The sequence below is a fragment of the Ascaphus truei genome, chromosome 4 (assembly GCF_040206685.1).
Source record: "Ascaphus truei isolate aAscTru1 chromosome 4, aAscTru1.hap1, whole genome shotgun sequence".
NCBI classification, from domain to species: Eukaryota; Metazoa; Chordata; class Amphibia; order Anura; family Ascaphidae; genus Ascaphus; species Ascaphus truei.
The window spans coordinates 98,548,284-98,570,711 of NC_134486.1; the positions used below are offsets into that span (position 1 = coordinate 98,548,284).

Consider the following 22,428-nt stretch of genomic DNA (forward strand, 5'->3'; position numbering starts at 1 on the left):
TGTAGCCATGGATACAGCTAATTTAAAATAATTACGCAGAAAGAATAATAATAAGAAAACTACTTCCTCTTTTAGGGATTAAAGGATTGTAAATTGCTTCAATCAATCTATTTTTAGTGCATGAATCCTTTGCAGAGCGCAGTCAAAAATGACAGCAAAAATTACATTAAATAGAAGGAAAGGGTTTTCAGGCTCTATTTTAGCTTTTTATGTATTTAGTAATAATGACATTCTTTTTTTTCTATGGAACACTACAGATTTAATTTTTATTTCAATCAGTTATCAAAATTGTCACCTTAAAAAGGAGAATAAAAAAACAGAAACTAAGTATATACAGTAAAAGCCCCTTGTGTAACTACTCAGCAGCTATGATGGACAAAGCAAAAAGATTTTGGGTTCTATGCACAAAGCTAACGGTCTAATATGTTTGGCCACGACCAAACCAGCGCCGACGCTCTTCCGCATTGCAAGTCGCCACCGGTAAGACTCACCACTGGACACGTCGCTGCTTCTTCACATTTGGCCAGCACCGCCACCATCTTTAAATATTCTGGACGCCGCTCCGCCTGCTAATCAGGACCGCTCTAGTGACGCAAATTTTTGTTTTAATAAATGATTATTTTCTTGCGACAAGCGGACATGCTGAGAGTGTTCTAGTTAGCGGCATGTTCCCAACGGGCACATTCACATTCAGAGCAGCGGCCGGGATATTTAAAGATGGTGGCGGCGAAGAAGAAATGTGAAGGAGAACCGGCGACGTGTCCAGCACTGAGTTTTTCCCGGCAGCGACTTGCGATGTGGCGGAGAGCTGGCGGTGATTTGGTCGCAGCCAAAAGGCCGTGGAGAAATGTCCCATTCCGCAAAGCTAGTGACATCTGTGCCATTATGGTGTACGTGAAAGTCTTCTAGTGAACTGTGTCAAACATAAGAAAGATGCGAACACTAATTACGTTTTAATCAACGCTCTAAGCGCGGTGCGGGGTATCGCACCCAGATCCGGCATTAACTGCCATTCAAATCAATAGCAGTTAATGGATCAGGGTGTGATATCCCACATCAGAGCTTATTTTTTATTTATTAAATGGTTTACCAGGAAGTAACACATTGAGATACCTCTCGTTTTTAAGCATGTCCTGGACACAGAGTTATGATGCCAATACATGGTTACATTAAATTAACAGGGTTATAAATTATATTTAAAGACATTTCATGAACAGTTAAAGAGAATATATGTTATAAGCGTATATGTAACAGTTACAGAACAGGTTAAAATGTGAAACAGCTGAAGTCTTGAAAGACCAGTGGCAGCTTTGAGAGTCCCGGGCAGGTTGTGAAAGTTGGGAGGTACCCAGTAAGAGAGGGAGGAGCAGCCGGATTCTTTGTTGAATCTTGGGACCAGGGCCGCCAACAGAAATTGTGAGGCCCAGGACAAACATATTAAGCAGGCCCTTCCCCCCCCACCCCCCCCGTGTCGGCGGTATTGCAAGCCGCCTCCCCCCCCACCTTTCACACCTCACGAGCCCCCTCTCTTTCACCCCCCTCACATGAATTTCTCCCCCTTCCGTGTCACCCCCTCTCACTCTCCCGCCTCGCATGTATTTCTCTCCCCTTCGTCTCATTCTTACTCCCTCTTTTCCTCACTCACCCCTCTCTCTCCGTCAAGTCAATTACCACACACTCTCTCATTCCCTCCCCCTCTCACAATTCCCCCACAAGATATATAACAAAAAACTTCCCGCCCCCCAATGCAAAAAACTTTCCACCCCCAAATACATACAAAAAAAATCCCCACCTCCCCAAATGCATACAAAAAAAACACCTACCCAATACATATAAAAAAAACAATATATATATAACCCCCCCCCCCCATACATACAGCACATACATACATACATACTTACTTATTTACTTAAAGAAGAAGTGGCTCAGTGAGTAAAGACACTGACTGGCACTGAGTTTGAAGCAGAAGAACCTGGTTAAATTCCCGGTGTCAGCTCCTTCTGACCTTGGGCAAGTCACTTTATCTCCCTGTGCCACAGGCACCAAAAACATAGATTGTAAGCTCAACGGGGCAGGGACCTGTGCCTGCAAAATGTCTCTGTAAAGACCTAGCAGCGCTATACAAGAACATGTTACCACACACACACACACACACACACACACACACACACACACACACACACACACACACACACACACACACACACACACACACACACACACACACACACACACACACACACACACACTATATATATATAAAAAAAAGCAACCCTCCCCAATACATATAAAAAATACCCCAACCCATATAAAAATACCCCCAAACACCCCAATATATATAAAAATACCCGCAAGCCCCAATACATATAAAAATACCCCCAAGCCCACCAATATAGATAAACATACCCCCAAGCCCCCCAATACATATACAAATTCCCCCAAGCCCTCAATACATATACAAATTCTCCAAACCCCCCAATACATAGAAAAATACCCCCTAGCCCCCAATACATAGAAAAATACCCCCAAGCACTCCAATATATATAAAAATACCCCCAAGCACCCAATACATATAAAAATACCCCCAAGACCCCAATACATATACAAATTCCCCCAAGCCCCCAATACATATAAATTCCCCCAAGCCCCCAATACATAGAAAAATACCCCCAAGCCACCCAATACATATAACAATTCACCCAAGCCCCCCAATACATATAACAATACCCCCAAGCCCCCCAATACATATAAAAATACCCCCAAGTCCCCCAATACATATACAAATACCCCTAATACATATAAAAATACAGACTACCTTGGGTCAGACCAGGCCCGGTGTCTGCGGGGATCTGCTGGCTGGGGGGGCCCGGCCAGCACTGCACATTTCCCCCGACCTCTGGCCAGGCCCTGCTGACGGTCGCGGCCGGGCCCCGACCCAGCTTCCGGTGCACTGTGCGCTAACGTAAGAGAGCCCCATCACGCGCCAGCAGAGGAAGCTCGGCAGCGTGGGTCAGAGAAAGGAAGAGGCTAGTAGCCAGCTGAGAGTAGGGGCCCGGCCGCAGGGCCTGGCCAGAGGTTGGGGGAAATGTGCAGTGCCGGCCGGGCACAATCCCAGCAGACTCTCCCCCCCCCCTCTTGGTGGCCCTGCTTGGGACCAAGAACAGTCTTTTGGAGTCAGATTTCAGGTGATAAGAGCCGAGTGTGAAGGGTCTGAAGCAGCGAATTGGCGCCTATTGAAAAGGGGCCATAAGCCCGCATCCACAAAGCTCTGTTAAGTGACCTAATGTGACTTTAGCTACATGTTACACTTTAACGTCCATCTTCAAAAGCTAATAACGTAGTGTTAAGTCAAGTTAACTACAACAAGGGTGACCAGTTGTCCCGATTTAGCCGGGACAGTCCCGGTTCTTATTCCTCTGTCCTGACTTTTTGGGGTGCTGTCCCGGTTTTCTATCCCGCTGGCCACGCATGCGTGATCGGCACTTGCTGCCAGCTCGTGTGCAAGCATGTTCGGCACTTGCCAATCACGCATGCGCGATCGTTATTTGCCTGTCGCTCACACACATGCGTGACCAGCAAGCTCCTATCGGCAAGTGCAGATTGAGCATGCGCATGAGCAGCTGGCTAGTGCCAATCGCGCAAACATGGTCGGTGAGTGCCAACTGCGCATGAGTGACATTTGTCCCGATTTTTGTCGGGACAAATATGGTCACCCTAACTATAACAGACATTATTTAGTGATAAATATACGCAAAAGAGGTGTTCCCCCTGACAGTACATAGTCACAAAGGTCCACTAAGTTTAACGTGGGACTTAAAATGACATTAGTTAGGTCATATCTACACTTGGCATTACTCATATCCAGGCTCTTAAATAGGGTTTTTACAGGGTCTAGATTGGTGTAACGCCAAAGTTAGGTATGATTGAACTATCATAGCATTATTTTCAGAGTTATATTCCTTTCCTCTCTTTTTTAAACACCTATTTCAGGGTCTGGATGTGAGTAAAGCTAAGACTAGGGTGACCAGATTTGTCCAGACAAAAACAGTGACAAATGTCACGAATGCGCAGTCACCGCTTGCGCGATCTGCATTTGCTCACTGCGCATGCGAGATCGGCACTTGCCGGCATAAACGCCGATTGTGCATGTGCATGAGCAACCAACAAGTGCCGATCGAACATGTGCAGTCGGCAAATGCCTATTGCTCATGCACACAAGCAGTCGGCAAGTGTCAATCCCGCATGCACAGCCAACGCACAAAAAAACAGCACAGCACCCCAAAAAATCAGGACAGTGCCCTAAAAACCGGTACTGTCCCGGCTAATCCGGGACATCTGGTCACCCTAGCTAAGACATACTTGACGTGTTTTGGAAACCTGATGCAACATTGCGCTACAATAATATGACGTTAAGTCTATGCTAATGAGAAATATTGCGGCCATTGCTTTTGCATATTTTGCTTGCAGAAAAAAAATACACTTTAAACAATGTAGGGCTGCTGTAAAAAATAGGAGTCTGGTATCAACAATCATATGCAAGCAGTCAATGGTAAGCTTAATGGAAATAATTTTATACATGCTACATAACTGCAGTTTCGGCCAACAGCGAGATTCTCTTTATCCTGAGAAGTTTCTCTGGGGCACTAATAACAAATATTTGAGACCGCAAGAAAGTGAAGTATTTTTTACAAATATTCAGCACACTGTAAATGTCTCCTTAGAAGTTACATTATAAACGTACTGTAGGCCTTGAATAATTACACAGAAAAGCTTGTATTTCCCATGGAAGATATCTTTGAATACATCTCTCGAACACTTAGTCATACAAAAACAAAAGTAAAAGCCACTGTACAGATCATAAAAAGGGTGACTGAAAGGTGACTGACCAAAAAGTAAGCACTCACGTTCATGGGATAGAAAATTGAACTCTGCGGATTTGACGTTCAATTCACATTCCGAGCGAAGCAGTTTGAGAACTCAGCGTTTAATATAAATCCTGAGTTGAACTTTGAAACTAATTTTCAAATCAGAGAATTTGAACCAGAACCCAAAAATGTCTTATTTTTGGATCCTTTTTTGGGGGTTTTTTGTTTTATAAAATGGTCAACATTTTTTAGCAAAAAAAAAAATCAAAGTTAAAAATAATTTGGCCAAAATTTGAAAACAAAATTTGTTTCCATCAATTTATAAAAATCCAAAAACAAAATAATTAGATTTGGCTAAAAGAAGACCCAGATTTTTTTTTTTTTAAACCACAACAAATATCAAAATACAAGTTTTTTTTTAACAACCAAACCCAAAACACCTGTGTTTTTCCATATAGGGTATCAGGTAGTGCACTTTTCATGGTTTCCCCAGAAGCTTAGTTATTATGCCTCTATAATAAAAGAAAATAACAGAAATGCAATACTATACGTTAAATGCTTCCATGGCACTAAAAGGGATAAATAAGCCCCTAGGTTGTTTGGAAGCAGCTGTAAAAGAGCAGTATCTCAACAGCTGTCGCTAAGTTATATGAGGAAACCATTTCGCAACTCGCTGCTGTTAGTGCTGTTAATGCTGAGGGGTATTAGTTAGGAAGATAAAATCATGACTATTTTATACATTTTACCTATTAAAGTTTATTTCATCAAAACAAGCATAGGATTTCTCATTTTTAGGTCTGATTCATTTTTACTGATGTGAGTTTACAGCTTTAGATCTAACAATCAAATCACGCTGGGAATGTGTTCATTGTTAAGAACCCCAATTCATACTTATACCAGTAGTTGAAATATTGCAATTTAAAAATGTGTGCACATTAATAAGATTAGTATTTAATAAATGGATGGAATGTTGTTGCCAAATGTAGTGTTGCCCAAATTATTAGCATTGCACATCCCTACTCCTGTATTGTACATGTCCCTTCCTATGTCGCAACACCACTGTGTGAGGTTTCACAGCAAGTCATTATTTGAGGGAGCCCATCTTTCATGAAAATGAAGAAAAATGATAACATACCAAAATACAAGGGTTTCCAGAAAAGAGAGTCCAACATCAGAGGCTCCCACAACCACAATGCGGGCATTGATGGATGCTTTTGGCTCCAAGGTAAGCTTCCTATTGGTGTGATATAAAGCATAGGCTGGCTGTAATAAAAAAAAAAAAGAAAGCCATTTCAGAAATGTAAGCAAATATTACAAATCACTCAAATGAGAAAAGTTTGTGCAACACAGTTATAAAGGTAATACGTTTCAACAATACATTTTTTTTGTAAAGGATCTAGAGACTGTTAACATGTTTAGTTATATATTTCTTAGCTCGGGATATTTATCATGTGTTTTAGGCTGCGGCCCCGCTGGCGCTGACCGTGCTCATGCTTGAGAGCGGTGACGTCACCAGCTCTCCAAGCATGACCGCCGGGTGTCCTGGCTATTTTGCAAGCGCGCGCGGGGGGACGTTGCGGGCAAGTTGAGCGTGCTCGAAAGTTACTTTTTTTTGCTTGCCCAAGCACCAAGCGTGGGTGAGCGTGCGTGCCCGCGCACGAGCGCGCGTGCACCATGTGAGCGGGTACTTACATATATAGATATATGTAAGTAAAAGCGGCAAGCGCCACCCACTCAGCACTAGCGGGGACGCAGCCTTACATTAACTAATTTCATAACAGAATAAGTAGGGTCTCTTGGTAATGCACACGCATGGGCGTGCTCAGAAACGCAGTCAGAGCGGTGGCCGTGGAAGGGGCCCTGTGGCTAGGGAGATCTGAGGACATTTAAAGATGGCGGAAGGCGTCTATTTAACCTGTGGTGAGTAGTCCTGGTGGCGGAGCGCCAGTGGTGATTTGGTTGCGGTCAAATGTCCCATTCCGAACTTTAGATGTCTCCATTCTGGTTATTGATATTGGAGGACTGCACAAATCTGTATGATAAAAGCAAGCACCAAAGTCTCATACTGACCCTCATAGCTCTAACCCTAAATAAATATTGAACAACCCTTTTAAATCCATCTTAGTGATTGCGATGTGATATTATCACATTTCTGCAATGTTACAACATTTTGGTTCTCTGCATTGTTTGATCGTACAAGAATGATCAAAGCTTCTCTGCATTAGCTTTGGGATCAGTTATCTTAATTTTTTTTTTAACTCTACAGACAAATACATATCCTCAGAGGTGCAATTTTGTCAGATGAATTGTGACATCCAGTGGCCAGTTAAGGTACCTGTAAAATAGGTAACATTGAAAGAAAAGTGTTGGGAATATTACAGGTAAGTGTTTTGTTGTGCTCAAATTTAACTGTATTTTTCCCTAGTTACCCAGTTTCAAACAGGTAACACTGATACAAGTAACTATACTGCTCGCTGTAGGACGATTGTAGTGAATGGAGTTACTGGGCATGGTACATGGTATTAGTGTTTGATGAATGACCTTCAGTGTTTCTTCATCGACATTGCACATTTATCTATTCCATTGCTGAATGGGACGTTTCGGCACAGCCATCTCACCACAGCTGGCCAGCTGCAGGCATTTAGCAGCCGCCAATTAGCCGCAGGGACAGCTAGTCATTGGCCTTTCACCGCGAAGGTAAGTGGTTAGAGGGATTGGTGTTGGTATTTGGAGTTAACTTTAGGAGCTTTAGGGTAAGGGGTTAATGGGTAAGGGGTCCGATTAGCAGTAAAGGGTTAAGGCTAGGGACTTACCTTCTTGGTGAAACGGAAAGGTGGCTAGCTGTACCATGCGGCTTATCACTGGCGGCTAAATGCCTGCGGCGAAATGGCCGCTCCAAAGCGTCTTAACCGTTTTATTAGTTTCTTGATACAGCATATGCTTCCATTCGTCACATTGGCATTAAATTGGCATCAATGTTTTCTCAGAGCTGTGTTATAATTTTGCCCCATTAACGGCTACATGCAATCGTGTAGTCATATGGCAGGATACACTTGGCAAACATATCATAATAGTTGGCATTAATACTCCAGCGATCATATGGGAGCAAAGGTAAACTGATCAAGCTGATCATCACTCCGATGTTTATGGGAGTCTCTGTGCAATAGTGCCTTAATCGGCACAGTTTAATTAATGACCCACTAATATCGCACTCATCAGTATTTAATAAGGCTTGAAGCAACAGTTTCCTTTACAAATTGCAAATTCATAAATAAGCATGATGATCCCATCAGACCAGACTCTGGACACACGAAACCTGATAATGCTAAGCACTTTAGGTTGATTTAAATAAAAAGGCATTTGTAATTATGTATCTCAAGGAGCGACAGTTGAGAGCAACAATAGAAGTTCTTTACCAACGATGGAAAGAAACATATCTTCTCCTAGAATACTTGTCCATTGTCACGGGAGACCAGTACTTTTAACACCTTTTACCTTCCGGGATCAATTCACTAGGCAGGACAAGGTAGTGGAATAAAATCGGGTTTATTCTGGTAAAACCAGCAGACACACAATGAAACACAAAATACAAGTACTGTAATACACGCTTAACTGGGGGTCTGGGGGGAGTCTCTAGCCTCACTAGGTGCAGGCCGCCTGCTTCAGGAAGCCTTACCCTTTCTGCTCTACGTCCAGGAGCACCACAGTACTCTTTCCAGGAGAAATACCTGGCTTTCCCCGCTGGCCGGGTCCTTGTTATTAGAACTTGGCCACAACTGTAGAACTTGTCCTCAGCTAGGCCAGGCTTCTCCGGCAACTCCGTGCTGAGTGCTTTGCTATTCCGAGCAAAGCACTTTTGAAAAGTCCGCAAGTACTTCACCGGACAAGGTCCCTAAGTTGTCAGGTTTTCTGATCGGGCAGTCCGCTTACAAACACCTCAGTGTCCTATGTTTAACATGGATGACGGACTGGCAAACAATCAGAAAACGGATCGTAACTGCAACAGCCAATCACGAGCTGGGGGCTTGTCCTGCTGCACGTGTCAGAGGAGGGGGGTGTCGAGTGGCTCGAGAAGCCGTCGAGCAAGATATTCAAACTGGTCAATGGGAACCATGCCTACGAGCAACGGCTTCCCCTTGCCAGCCTCAAACCTCCAGCTGGGTGGGTTCCACTGAGTCTGAAAGAACCACGGGGAACCTTTGTCTCTGGACCTGGTACACCGCCCTTCCCTGCTCACCAAACGGCCCGACACCTCTCGACTTACATCTTCCCCTTTGATCCAACATGTCTATGCAGACAGCCTGGCTACTCTAGTTACCAGGGCTGCCTTCATAGAGAAGAATACACATTTTAAAAGTATATTTCTTTTCTGTAACTTGGGCTCGGGAACTTGGGCTGTAAAACTTGGCCTCAGCCAACTTTCTGCGCTGCACCCCCCTGCCTACTCTCTCCCAGTGTTGTGCCCCTCCTGTGAGGATTGGACTTTGGTCCCGCCCCCGTGACAAGTCAGGTGACGCACCTCACACTGAGGTTGCGAACAGGAGTCGTGCTGCCAGGCTGGGGGACATTGCGTGGATCAAGCTTAGGCCCCGCCCTCGTGACATGTCCCGTTACATGTCCCGCACAAGATCACGCACAAGCACCGCGCTGTACCTACCAGGATCGGTTTTGACATCGCCCCTGCGACGCGGTCCGTGACGTCGCGGTGGATGTTCCGAGCACTGATAGGATTACAAGCTGGCGCCGCACTAACACAGGCACGCAAGGGGTTAATAACATCAGCTACTCCACACCTGCGAAACACCCATCCCCTGCCTATCAGCGGACAGCCTGTGTCTAATCACTCATTACTTACAGCCTTGTGCTGCTCTCTCATTGGCTATCTGATCCTTATATGCTCAGCCTTGCCTCAAGCAAGGTACAAGAGAGGTACAAGGCTGAGCATAAACTTTGTTTACATCACGTAGTGCTTGCCTCAAGCATCCTGCTGCCGCTCTGTGCATTCTGTCTTGCTCTCTTGTACCTTTTGACCTCTGCTTGTACCTGAACCTCTGCCTTCTCTGAACCTTGACCTCGCCTTGCATGCATTTGGACTCACACCTTCTCTACCCCTGGACCCGGCTACGCACAACGACCATCCGACTTCTCCAATCCTAGACCACGGAGAGTATCACGACCTTTCTTACCTCTCCTACCCTGACCCGGCTACACGACCATCACTCTGCACTCCGGACGCGGTTACGCGGTTGTAGGTTGTTGTTTACCAATATCCCCACCTCAGCCTCGCGGTCCCGTCCAGTTTGTGGTGAGCACTCATTACACCCCCCTTACCTTTAATCTGGCGTCAAATGACGCCACGGGTCATGTGACGTCATGTCACGTTACCCCGCTGTGTCATTTGACGCCGCATTGCCATGGCAACACGTTGCTCGAAGCCGGCTGAATTCAGGTAAGTGAGTTAGAGTCCTCGAGCTGAAGAGCGTGGGGCCTCAGTAACCGCTGTGCCCCCCACCCTTCAAAAAAAATCTTGTGCCCCCCCCATTTGTGCAACCCTGCTCTAAACCACTTTGAACACCAAACATATTCCACTAAGTTTTGAATATCGATTGAAAGATATTATTCCGTAAAAAAAACTAAATATAGCTAAAGTGTTTTTAAATTGACGGCAGCAAGTAAAAAAAAAAAAAAAGAAAGAAAAAAGAGAACAAATCTATTTCTTAATGTATGTTTTTGTTTCTCTAGACTATCTAGTTAAGTAAAGTACCCCAGCAGGTTATCAGCTGCTACTGTGATCATGATCCAACTGTCCCACAATAAGGTGCACGTTTGTCCCTTTCCTCCAAAGCACTGCTATTTTCTTGAACTGTAGTTCCACAAAGAAACATGAAGGACAAACGTAATGTGCAGGATAAGAACTGTATCTAATTTATGTAACGGCTCCTGTGTCATTGCTTACAAAGCAGCACATGAACAGAACATAAGAGTTTTTGTTGATGACACAATGGCCCTAAATCCAACAGCTGTCATGCTTCGGAAATCACCTTTCTAATAGTTAAGTAAACTAATTGGCCCCGGGGAGTTAGGAATTAGGTGGATTGGTCCCATATCAGCAACCTATTTCACAAATTGTCAGCACAAATGCCTACATATGTTCCCCAGAGAAATAATCAACCATAACATTTGACATGGACAGTTGTAATCACAATCTGGTTTTTTTTTTTTGTATCACATCTTTATTAAAGACCATAACTAGCAAGACTTTCAGGCATTTTCTCATATAAGTCAGGGAGCGCAGTATACCAGGGTAAACATAAAAGAAAAAGAACATAACACAGATAATAGTGCAATACTGTGTGATTGAGAGATGGTATAACTAAAATGGGGACATGGAAAGTGGACAAATAAAGATTGCTACACAGATAGATGAAATAACAAATGGGTTTAGTAAGTGAACATCATGGAGCACACAGATGCAGTGGGAACTTACAAGAAAGCCCCAAAAATCAGGCAATGGAAATAGAGCACAGTTAGTGCGGACACAATAATATCGCAGGTGGCGAAACGCAGAAGTGCTCTTGCATTGAGTCTCTGGTTCCTGTGCCAATAGAAGCCCGCTGTGTCCGCAGTGTGACACAGTCACGTGGAGCGGAAGACTGAGTGGGAGAATCAAACCCGGAAGTTTGGTTTGCAGTGGAGGAATCGCCGGCGCAGCTTGACCCCCTGCAGCAGTTTCATCACTTACAGGTTTTTCACCTCCCACAACAGACACTGACTGTGCTCTATTTCCATTGCCTGATTTTTGGGGCTTTCTTGTAAGTTCCCACTGCATCTGTGTGCTCCATGATGTTCGCTTACTAAACCCATTTGTTATTTCATATGCTTCTTTAAGCAAATGTGCCTTTAGGTGGGTCTTAAAGGTGGATAGAGAGGGTGCTAGTCGGATATTGAGGGGAAGGGCATTCCAGAGGTGTGGGGCAGTCAGTATGCTTTTTTCTTTCTCTTAGAGGGGTTTTCTTGCCATCTATGACATATCTGCTGCTGGAACTAGCAACCCATTGTACTCCTCTGCTTATTTATGTACGATCAAACAGATTTGATATATTTTGCCCATTATACCCAAGTCCAGTCTGTTTCACTTACACGTTCATTTCAGACAATCCACACAGAAGTTTTACCAAAGGGGCAGAATGCTTTTGCTGGACTCAGAGCAGCGCTGCCTATTATATGATATCAAACATCAACTTCTTCACAACTGTGCAAGCTTCTCCAGCAACAATTGGGTTAATGATATCAGCGCAGAAAATATGTGCTGGGGCATTCTTAATAAGCACATAACAACATTCTTTATTAATGAAGCTCTGATGTAAGCCTGTAAAAGATGTTCGGGTCTAAAAGGTTTCTGCATACATTATCCTAGAATAGGCTTACGTTCTCTTCTAGAACCAGAAAAGAGCAATTGCCACAGTAACAGAAGAGTATTTTAACCTTTGACACTTTTAGTGTTTAAGCACATAAAAGTCTCCTCTGACACAGACATAGTAACAGTTTTTGTTTAATCATACCTAGAAACTGGTTTCCAGATAAGTACATTGCTGCAAATCACAGTAATATAAAACTTCAGTGAACAATATTTTGCTGCACATTAGGAGGAAAACATACTTATCAATCATGGTGCTAAATTATCTGTTGTTAATGTTTGACGGATAATTAAGCAAAAGGGTAAACCGTAGAGGTATTTATCAGCTGGTGTCTGCTAATTTTTCCAAGCCATAAGCCCGCACACGATGTCAACTCATCAATATTATATCAGGCTTATCCAAATGATTTGCATGTGACTAAAACTGGGCAATGCACAAGCCGTTAAGTGATGGAGAACCATTCATATTGCACTAAATATGCATGTGACTGTCAATACTTAATTAACATCACATGTACGCAATGGATTTATAGATTGTCAAGATATCTGCACAGTGCAATGTGGGAGACAAAAAAAAGTAACAGTATCACAAAACTAAAATTACATTTCAAATGATTATTATACAATATACCTAAGGAACCTCTGATTAATGGAGGTCTAATTTCACTAACTGGGAAACAAATGTAAAACAAATGATTAAAAGGCAGACTAGGAGCTGTAAAGATGGCCCATGGAACTTAGCATCATCAACTTAGCATTAGCGAGGACAACGCGCTGAACTCCCCCCTGACGCCAAAGACATCAGCACCTTGATCTTATTTGATCTACATGCGCATTTTTATCCATACATTTGTGAGTGAGATTCCACTAGATTCTCTATTTTATGTTGTAATAAATTGTTGTACTTTGTTGTACCACAAGGATTATTTCAGTTTTTTCTACTTAATCCATGCCATCTTTCCATGCTCATGGGCACCTACCCTGACATTTGGATCTTAGTATTCATGTTATAGCATTGCTATTCACTTACCTTTATTGGTCTTCAGGTGTATTTCCATTTATTTTGGTATCACCATAGGTAGTTTGTTATAATAGTCTACATTATCTACTTCTTTCCCTATATCAGTCCTGGAGAGGATTCAAAAGGGCACTTATCCTAAGCACTTCTCTATATATGATTATGTTATCACATAATGCACAAGTGGTGATTTTGTTTTAGTAGATGTACTAGAAGGTTTACACTGATTTATTTTTGGTTGTTTCCCTATATCACTATTCATCATAATCACTCTGAGGACCAGCGCCAAGGAGGACTTATCTTCAGCACAAAATCTAGCACATCTTCACCCCTATAAACAGTATTACAAGATGAAGTAAGTAGGATATAACAGGCTTGATATATTGGGTCCTAATTATTAAACTTTGTTATTGCCCATGCCCGTCTAGGGTGGCAACATTTTGGGGCCGGCAAAAATGTTCGCCTCCATATACATCTGCCGCAGTCTCTGGCCTAACGGGCCTGATGGGAAGTCAATTACATGTGATGGCCGTCTCCTTGCTGCAGCACTCCTCTTTTGTAATCGTAGCGTCAAATGATGCCGCAGACGTCACGAACGTGACATCACACTGCGTCTTGTTGCCATGGCAATGCGGCGTCACGGTGTCAAATGACATCATGACGTTGGTGATGTCCGTGGCGTCATTTGATGCTGCAATTTAGGAGGAGGGCGGCAGCAATGAGGCGGTCACGATAGCTACTGTAAGAGCCATGGGGCGGCAGATTTTCAAATCTGCCCATGCAAAATCGCCTGAAAACAGCATGCAATTTGATGCAATAAAAGCTGACGTTTTAGAGAGTGAAAGTGACTAATTTAGAGGGCGCAATTACTTATGAAATTCAACATACATTAACCTGATGTCCAAGTAGAAACAACTGAGAACACACCTGAGAAATATACAATTAAAAAAAATTTAAAATATATTCAAATGAATTCTTTGCATATGTAACCCTTCTACTTTTAGTTCTCAGACTTATGACTGTTGCTGAGGTGGGGGCCAGAGTCCCTACTGATAATTTAATGGGCCACACATGGCCTACAGTCAGACATCGGGGGAAAATCCAGACATTGTATACGGGTGAAACAACAGGTTTACTGTATCCCTAATAACTCAGACAAACTGTGACTCTGAGCATAGGATCACTACATACATACAGTATACAATTATAACACAAACCCCAATAATGCTGTGCGGGTGTAAATTAGTGTCAGTGGCGCGTTAGTCACCCAGTCATGGGTATATTGGCTTTGTGATGGTGCCGGCACACTGTGGGAGTGTAACGTATTGCTCACCACAAACAGAACGCGACCGCGAGGCCGAGGTGGGGATTGGATAAAACCGACCTCCAGCCACGTGAGCATGTCCGGAGTGCAGAGTCATAGTCGTCAAGCTGGGTCGGGGTTAGAGAGGTGCGGAACGTCGTAGGTACTTGCCGTGGTCTGGGGTTAGAGAGTTGCGGATCGTTGAAGTACTAGCCGTGGTCAGGAGCGAAGAGAGTCGGAGTCCGGGTACAAAGCCAAAGGTCAGAGAGGAGCTAGAGGAAATATCAGGACAAGGTAACAAGGCAGAGAGGTAGGGATGCAGTGAACACTTCGCACTAAAAGAAGTATTATGCTCAGCCATCTACCAAGGGGCTGACTGAGCCTATATACTACCAGGGACCAATAGGAGACCAGCAGGGAAGAACGTCAGCAGTAAGTGGTTGAGTGGTAGCTGGGGGAGGAGTCCGCAAGAGATGTGATGTGTCCCAGAGAGGCCAGGCTCCGCTTGGCTACATGCGCGCACTGTTCACGCGCCGTGCTCACGCGCTGCGATCAGCACGGGACCGGAGAGAACCCGCGGCGACTGTCTCCCTAGCTGTGCAGCATCAGTGTGCAGGGTAAGTCCGGCAGCCGGGATCCACGGGGCTGCGGGAGGAGCTGAGGGTGGGATGCTCGTGAGACGCCCAATTGCGGGCTATGGTGGGTTTGCTCCGAGAGGTGCGCGGCCCAGACCCTCGTGGGCCCTTACAGGGAGCTCGTTGTGTACTAACTGTTTGTAGGCTTGTACTTTGACAAGGGTGCTTCGGTACCACTGTACTTTGTAGCCAGAGTGTCCCCTCTGACGGCGCTCGAAATCTCGATGAAGTCCTGACTGTAACCCGCTATTCCTGCCGCCATGTGCACACGTGCACACTCTGCAATCCTCGACCGAACCTGATGGCACTCATGCTCACGCAGATCTGATCTCATCAAGGCCTCCGCCTTTTTTTAAAGGCACCTCTCCTTTAGTGCCACCTCTTTCACAGCAGTTATCATTGGCTGCTATGATGTCCTTTAACAGCCCATGTCCATAGCACATTGGAGAGGAACCTGCCAGGGTGCAGTGCGAGTGTGTGGATCTCATCACACAGGGGGTTACACATATTTCCCAGGTATCTCTCTCAGGTGTGTTTTCACTCACGGCGTGGAATACAAGTTAATCTATTTGGAGGCATACAAGTAAATTTGCCCTCTAGTACAATGTCTATTGCAAAAACAACATTTTGGGGGAGTGTCAGCCTTTCGGTCCCATCACAGATCTTTCATCTTGAGAAAAGTCTAGAATGGGACCACTCAATAAATGTTGTGTTTGCTGATATTGCAAGTGCCTGTTTCAGAAGTTGTCTGGTAGATAGCCATGAACTCATTATTTACACATGAATTGTCTTTCCAAACAGTAATAATATGAGATCAGATTTTAAAGCCAGCTGCCTTGCCTAACACTCTCCCCCTCCCACACCCCCTTGCTTACCATCGAAGTTACCGGTGTTACTTCCTGGTTTTTTTTTTGTTTTGTTTTTTTAAGGGATTTCCAATGTCCAATAGGACGTCGCAACTGATGACACTGCGGCTTCCTTATGACCTGCCGGACTTACGGTATTTTGCAAACTTTTTTATTTCCCTGGAGGGAACACAGAGGCTGGTAACTCCAACTATCTCAGGAACCGGGGAGTCCACAGAGCTGAAAATTACTTTATTTAGGCATGGAGGAGCTGTAAAAAAATGTATATTTATAAAAGTAATAAAAACCAGCCAGGCAGGACTGCTGCTTTAACAGTCGCACACTTCCTACAACACTTGTTTATTGTTTTTGGTTTTTTTTTTCAATCTTCCTCTGCCTTGTCTAAAATATTGATGAACTGCTAGAATTCTCCAAAATGTTGCTCAGGCTGCGCATCTTTAAGTGCAATAAATTCAGGCTACAGGGAGAATTAAAATGAGAACTACTGTAGCATTCATTCAGTGGTTCAGTGATTCATTGATTTGAACTATCTACAGGCCTTCTAGCAGCTAAGACACACAAGCATCTACAATGAAAATATCCCAGGCGAATATGCCAAGTAGGTGAAAAATAAACTAATTTCAAAAATAGAGCATTCTCCTTGCATGATAATATGAAAAATGTACAGTGACTTTCAAATAAAGGATGGAATTATGGAAGCATTAACCCACGTGCAAAATCAAGATGGCGTTTAGGAAGCTACTGTAGGAGGGGGTATCCTGTTTATCAGAACAAATGTCTGGCTAGAAATTGTACCTTTATGGGTTAAAAAATGAAAAACATTCTATATATGCGAAGTATGATTGTCAAGATGGTCGGGAATGTTGCACCATTTCCCCCCCTCCCCCTCCCTCTCACCCCTCCTCTTTATTTCTGTACCCTTCCCCCCTCCCTCCCCCACAACTGTTGGAAAAGAACTAATAAAAGCTTAAGTTAAAAAACAAAAACAAATGAAAAACAGCTTTAGTGGGTTGTGGATTGATGTATTTCCGAATTGTTAACTCGCTATGTTAAAAAGCAACCATTAAGTGCTCATTTTTTTCTTCACTCAACTGCTCTTTCTCAATTACATGTAATAATAAGAATATCTCCTCTTTGCCTTTCTATCCTGCTCCCTTTATGAAATGCAGTTCTTTCAATGTTCATTGTTCAGATCGCTTCTTGCAAGCTTGTCTCAAAGAGGTATATAAAAAAACAAAAAACCTTGTTCTATAAGCAGAAATGAATATTCAGCCTTTCTTCAAATGTCATTAACACCTGTATGCTGCTGACATCATGCTTTCAAGTGAAGGTAGGTCATCTTCCTTTTCATTTCACAAATGCATAGAAGTGGCAAACATTCAGAGCATTCTTGTTAATGATGCCATCTGCTGCCTGCCTTGATTGTGCAGTAGCCAGCCTCCCAAAGAGAGATGCAATGGTAGCAACACAGGAAACCTGCTGACATTTACCGTACGTATTATCAGCCATCAGTTTAGATATAATGTGTTTGCAATGGCTGCTTGTACCATTAAGTCACCACGATGACTGGGAAAGTGGAGGTGTGATAAATAATGGATATTATTAGTTTGAGCATATGGCGTTTAATCAATAACAAAGTTTTATGCATCAGAAGCGTAAACAGAGATGATAATGTTTGGGACTTTTCTTACTTGCCATCCACCCAAAGTAATTAGTATAATGACATTTGCCACGAATTAGATATGTGTAATGATCAGGCACACACCATTATTTACACTTTGCCCATTCTTCATTCGTAGTGAAATGCTACAGTATACAACTTTAGAAACATGTCTAGTACCCTACAGCATGAGAACTCAAAGTAATCCGTGCAGAATTGATTTTTGAAGGTGTAGACTAACACAGCAGTTAAAAAAAAACTAACAAATTATTATTTTAAGCAGCTTCTCTAACAGTGTCTCTTTAAGGCCGCGCTTACAGTGCCGGCGACAGCGACGTCGCGTGAAAACAAATGCATTGCCGCGGTCGCGATCGCTGGAAGTCATCTCAATTTGATTTTTCCAGCGACCGTAGCCTGACGTCGCCGGCACTATAAGCGCAGCCTAACAGTGTTTCATTCTTTCTACTCATTTGTTTTCTGTGAATAATGAATGTGGATCTTAAAGCTTTAACCGGTGATAGTGAAAACAGAAGAACATTACAGGTAATGTTCCCGTAGAAACAAACAAAAATTATTAGGTAACAATTAAACAAGTATTTGGTGAGAAGTATTGCTCAATTCAACCTAGGACGGACTATCACTAACAGAGGATCTTTAAGGTAAAAGGATAGTCGATGTTGATAAATTCATAATAGGCCATCTGTTTATTTTTACACAATACATTAATTGTTTTTATTTTACATTTTATTTTGCTGCATCACTGATGTAATACTGGCAGCCATCACAATTGACCTGCTCTTTTAGTTATCCTTGTCATTTGTTTAATTAAGTTGGTCAGTATCTTAAAATAACCATTGTCCTGGTTGGTTACTTTTACGAATCTACTTAGATAATCTATTCGGATAGAATGGCGTGAGTCAAGGTTGGTTTGGGAGCTGCATCCAGTCTGCAGTGAATGAAATTGGATTCACAGAGGAAACGTCCTAAATTAACTTACTCAGACTCACGCATATAGTTACAGCTATGTAACCCTCCCTGCTCTACTCCCTGGGAGGTTACGTTGGTGTAGTGGTGTAGAAGGCATCCACAATTATTGTCTCAGGTGCAGTGATCAGTGGTCTACTAGGCGATGGAAAAGATAGGCGCCAGAAGTTTTTTAAGTGCAATCCCAATCTTTATTATTCTTACTATGCTTGGGAACATTGCAGTCACAGTACATTATTGACTGACATGGTTGCACATATTTAATTCATACTGATATTCATGCTTATACAGATCTTCCCTGAGTGCCCACTCAACACATATGGGAAGTGTAGCTTCTGGTTACTTTAGTTATACTCATCAGGTGTGTCCGTCCCCCCTTCTTATCAACATCCTTGCAGTCCTTTTTACCCAGATCCTGGCCTGATCTGTATAACTTTACTTCATCAATTATGCATAATTATGTTTTCTTCCCTTCCATCCGTACCCCATTTAATGCAAGATAAGATCTTATTTGTCTTTGCAGCTATTACCTGACATTGGACACAATTGTCAAGCTTGCTGTCTACAAGCACTCCTGAGTCTTTCTCCGTCAAGGATTGACCTAATTTTGTTCCAATAAATTTATAAGTACGTAGCCTGTTTATTCTTGCTTCCCAAGTGCACAACCTTACATTTATCTGTATTAAACCTCATCTGCCATTTAACTGCCGAAGTTTCCAGTTTATCCAAGTCCTTCTGGAGAGAAATTACATCCTGTTCTGAATTTACTATCTTACATAATTTCGTGTCATCAGCAAAGATGGAGACGTTGCTCTCTATGCACACCTCAATGTCATTAATAAACAAGTACCCAACCTGAAAAGGTTCCATTAATTAAGGTTTGATCATTTATTTCAAATGAGACCATGTTGTGATCACTGTTTCCCAAATGTTCCCTTACGTGAAAATGTGTTATCACTTCTACAGTGTTTGATATTACCAAATCCAGTAATGCCCCTCTCCAGGTTGGTTCCTCAATAATTTAGGTCGTGTAATTATCTTTTAGCACCTCCAAAAATCTGTTTCCTTTGGTTGTAATCCTAATCTCATTGCTCCAGTCTATGCCTGGATATTAAATCCCTCATTATGAAAATATAACCTAGTTTTGCTCTCTTCTTAATTTGCAAAAATATTTTGGCTTCCTCAATCTCACAGATATTTGATGGTTTTTAGCTTATCCCTACAAACATTCCACTGCTAATATTTATCCAGAAAGTTTCTACGTTTTCAGCAATCATTTCATAAACATCTTCCCTTACAATAGGTTTAAATCCGCTTTTACATATAAAACATACTCCACCACCTCTTCTATTTGCTTGAGCCCACCAAAAAAGGGAATAACCCTCTAAATGAATTACCCAGTCTTGCGTTTCATCCCACCATGTTTCAGTAATGCCTATGATATCATATTGCTCCACTCTAGCTATTAATTCAAGCTCCCCCATTTTAAATCGGTCAGGCTTCTTGCATTAGCAAGCATGCACTTAAGGTTTTTACCAGTCGATGCTATTGTTATTTTATCCGCTCCTGCATTTCTACTCCCATTGAAATTAGTCTCTAGAAGTTTACTAATATTATCTGTATTTAATGTGGGTGCATCCCTGCTTGCCAAACTCCCACTTCCCATTACTACACCTCCATGATCCATAGCTATTGAGCCATTCCTATCTATTCTATCTAGTCCATTACATCGTGCTTGTCCCGTCACCCTCTCTAGTTTAAAATCTCCTCCAACATTTCTAACATCCTCTCCCCTAGCACAGAAGATCCCTCTTTGTTGCAGTGCAACCGATCCCAGCTATAAAGATGGCACCTCTCAGAGATTTACTCCCAGTGCTCTAAAAATCCCAAACCCGCCTTCCTACACCACTTTCTTAGCCATGCATAAACCTCCCTAAGCTCCAACTGCCTCCCTAGGGTAGCCCTCCCCCTGCATGTCTGACTGAGGTACTGTGTGTTGCTTTTTTCATTTCTTCCAGAATCTCTGGGACATAACACCTGAGTCACCCCAAAGGCATCAGCCACACTGTGTCCCCGTTTGCTGCTGTTCTATAACTTTGGGAATATTGCAGCTGCTCTATTGCATTCTGAAACTCAGCAGCCCTCTCATCCCCTGTACCCAATGTGAGAACTTACCTTGCCTATAGACTGTAAGCTCCTTGAGGCAGGACCTCTTCTAACAACACATTGCAGGCCTAGACAACCTCTTCCAACGCCATTTTAATCATGTCTGCAAATGTTACATTTACCCATAATCATATCTCTGACTGTCCAACAAAATATCTGTAAACTGAATGTACAGTATAACCTTTGTTCATTTAATGCAACCATTTATTATTATAACTCTTATTTATTACTTCCTGTCTGATCCTATGTAACAAAATAGTTGTATTTAATTGTAGTTGTTATTAAACCGACTGTAAAAGGATTATGATGGTCCATTATGTGGAGGCATGTATTTACTAAAAAAAATAAATGATGATGATGGTAGCTGGCACTGGTAATATTTCTGAAAATACTATATATTTTTTTCAACTTAAATTTTTTGTTGTTGCAAGCATAGACATACAGAAATTCAACATTAGAGAGTGGGTATGGGGGGAGGAGGGGGTAGATAAATAAAAGAAGAGGGGGTGGCGGGGGGAGGGGGGAGGGAAACAGCATAATAATAAATTGACATTTATTAATACTTTGCTTAGTATAAATGTAGTGTACGTGAGCATTTAGGGGCTGTTTCTATATCTGTGATGGGAGCTGTCTCTAAGGGACCTGGATAATTGAATATATTTGTGGTAGATAGCAGATACAGGGGGGAGCGAGGGAGACTTCCGGACCATTTCTAGCAGATACACATAGTTGGTCCCAGGGGGCTAAAGGCTCAAATAGCCTAACTACATTTGCATTACTGGCCCTTTGTTATACTCGACACCTATCGGCATTTCAGAGATGGGGGACAAGGGGGGGGGGGAGGGAAAACAAAAAAAGGGGGGGGGAAACCGAAAAGAAAAAAGAGTGAGCATGGATGTGTCTCCCGAGGGACACTCCTGATACTCACCTGCCCTTGGGAGAAAAATCTGGGGTGAGGGAGAACAAAAAAGAAAATAAGGGCAACTGTGCCATTTAGGACACGGACATAGTTCGGGGTAGTGGCCAAGACCCGTTGGTCTGGCTGCTCATGCTCTATCTCCTGGGCTTCATAGGGCTTTGGGCTTATTGTAAAGATGAGAATAAACTGTATTCATATCGTGGGCTTAGACTTCGCTAGTAAACCTTTAGTAACCTTGTAATAACATGAGCCTGTAAACATACCATAATATATCAAAAGAATACTTTTGTGTCTACTCTCGTCACATCAAATCTTTGGGTGCAGCCTCAGATTAACTAAAGCTATAAAACATAAATTGGCACTTCGGCATATAGTCCTTGTATAAGTGAATTTGTTTATACTGAACCTTCAGGGTTCTCTAGTTCAGGTGGCCCCCCCCAACCGCCATCTTTGGGCACTCTGTCTTTTTCCGCTCCGGGTTTGACCACGATGGGGGTCGATCTAGAGTTCAAAGATAATGGGGGTCATGAGTCAAAAAGTCTCAGAGTGCTACCTGGTGGGGGGGAATAGACCCTGTACCGGGATCTGGACTTGA

At 42.9% G+C, this 22,428-nt stretch overlaps 1 protein-coding gene across 6 annotated transcripts in view; it reads right to left on the reverse strand.

Moving 5' to 3' along the window:
* The window catches only part of CFAP61 (cilia and flagella associated protein 61), a 346,774-nt gene that overhangs the window by 167,914 nt on the left and 156,432 nt on the right, over positions 1-22,428 (reverse strand). For all 6 annotated transcript variants that reach the window (XM_075596251.1, XM_075596250.1, XM_075596248.1 and 3 more), the window contains one exon: positions 6,001-6,128. In XM_075596251.1, the coding sequence (XP_075452366.1) occupies positions 6,001-6,128 (128 nt within the window). The remainder of the gene's footprint in view (positions 1-6,000; positions 6,129-22,428) is intronic.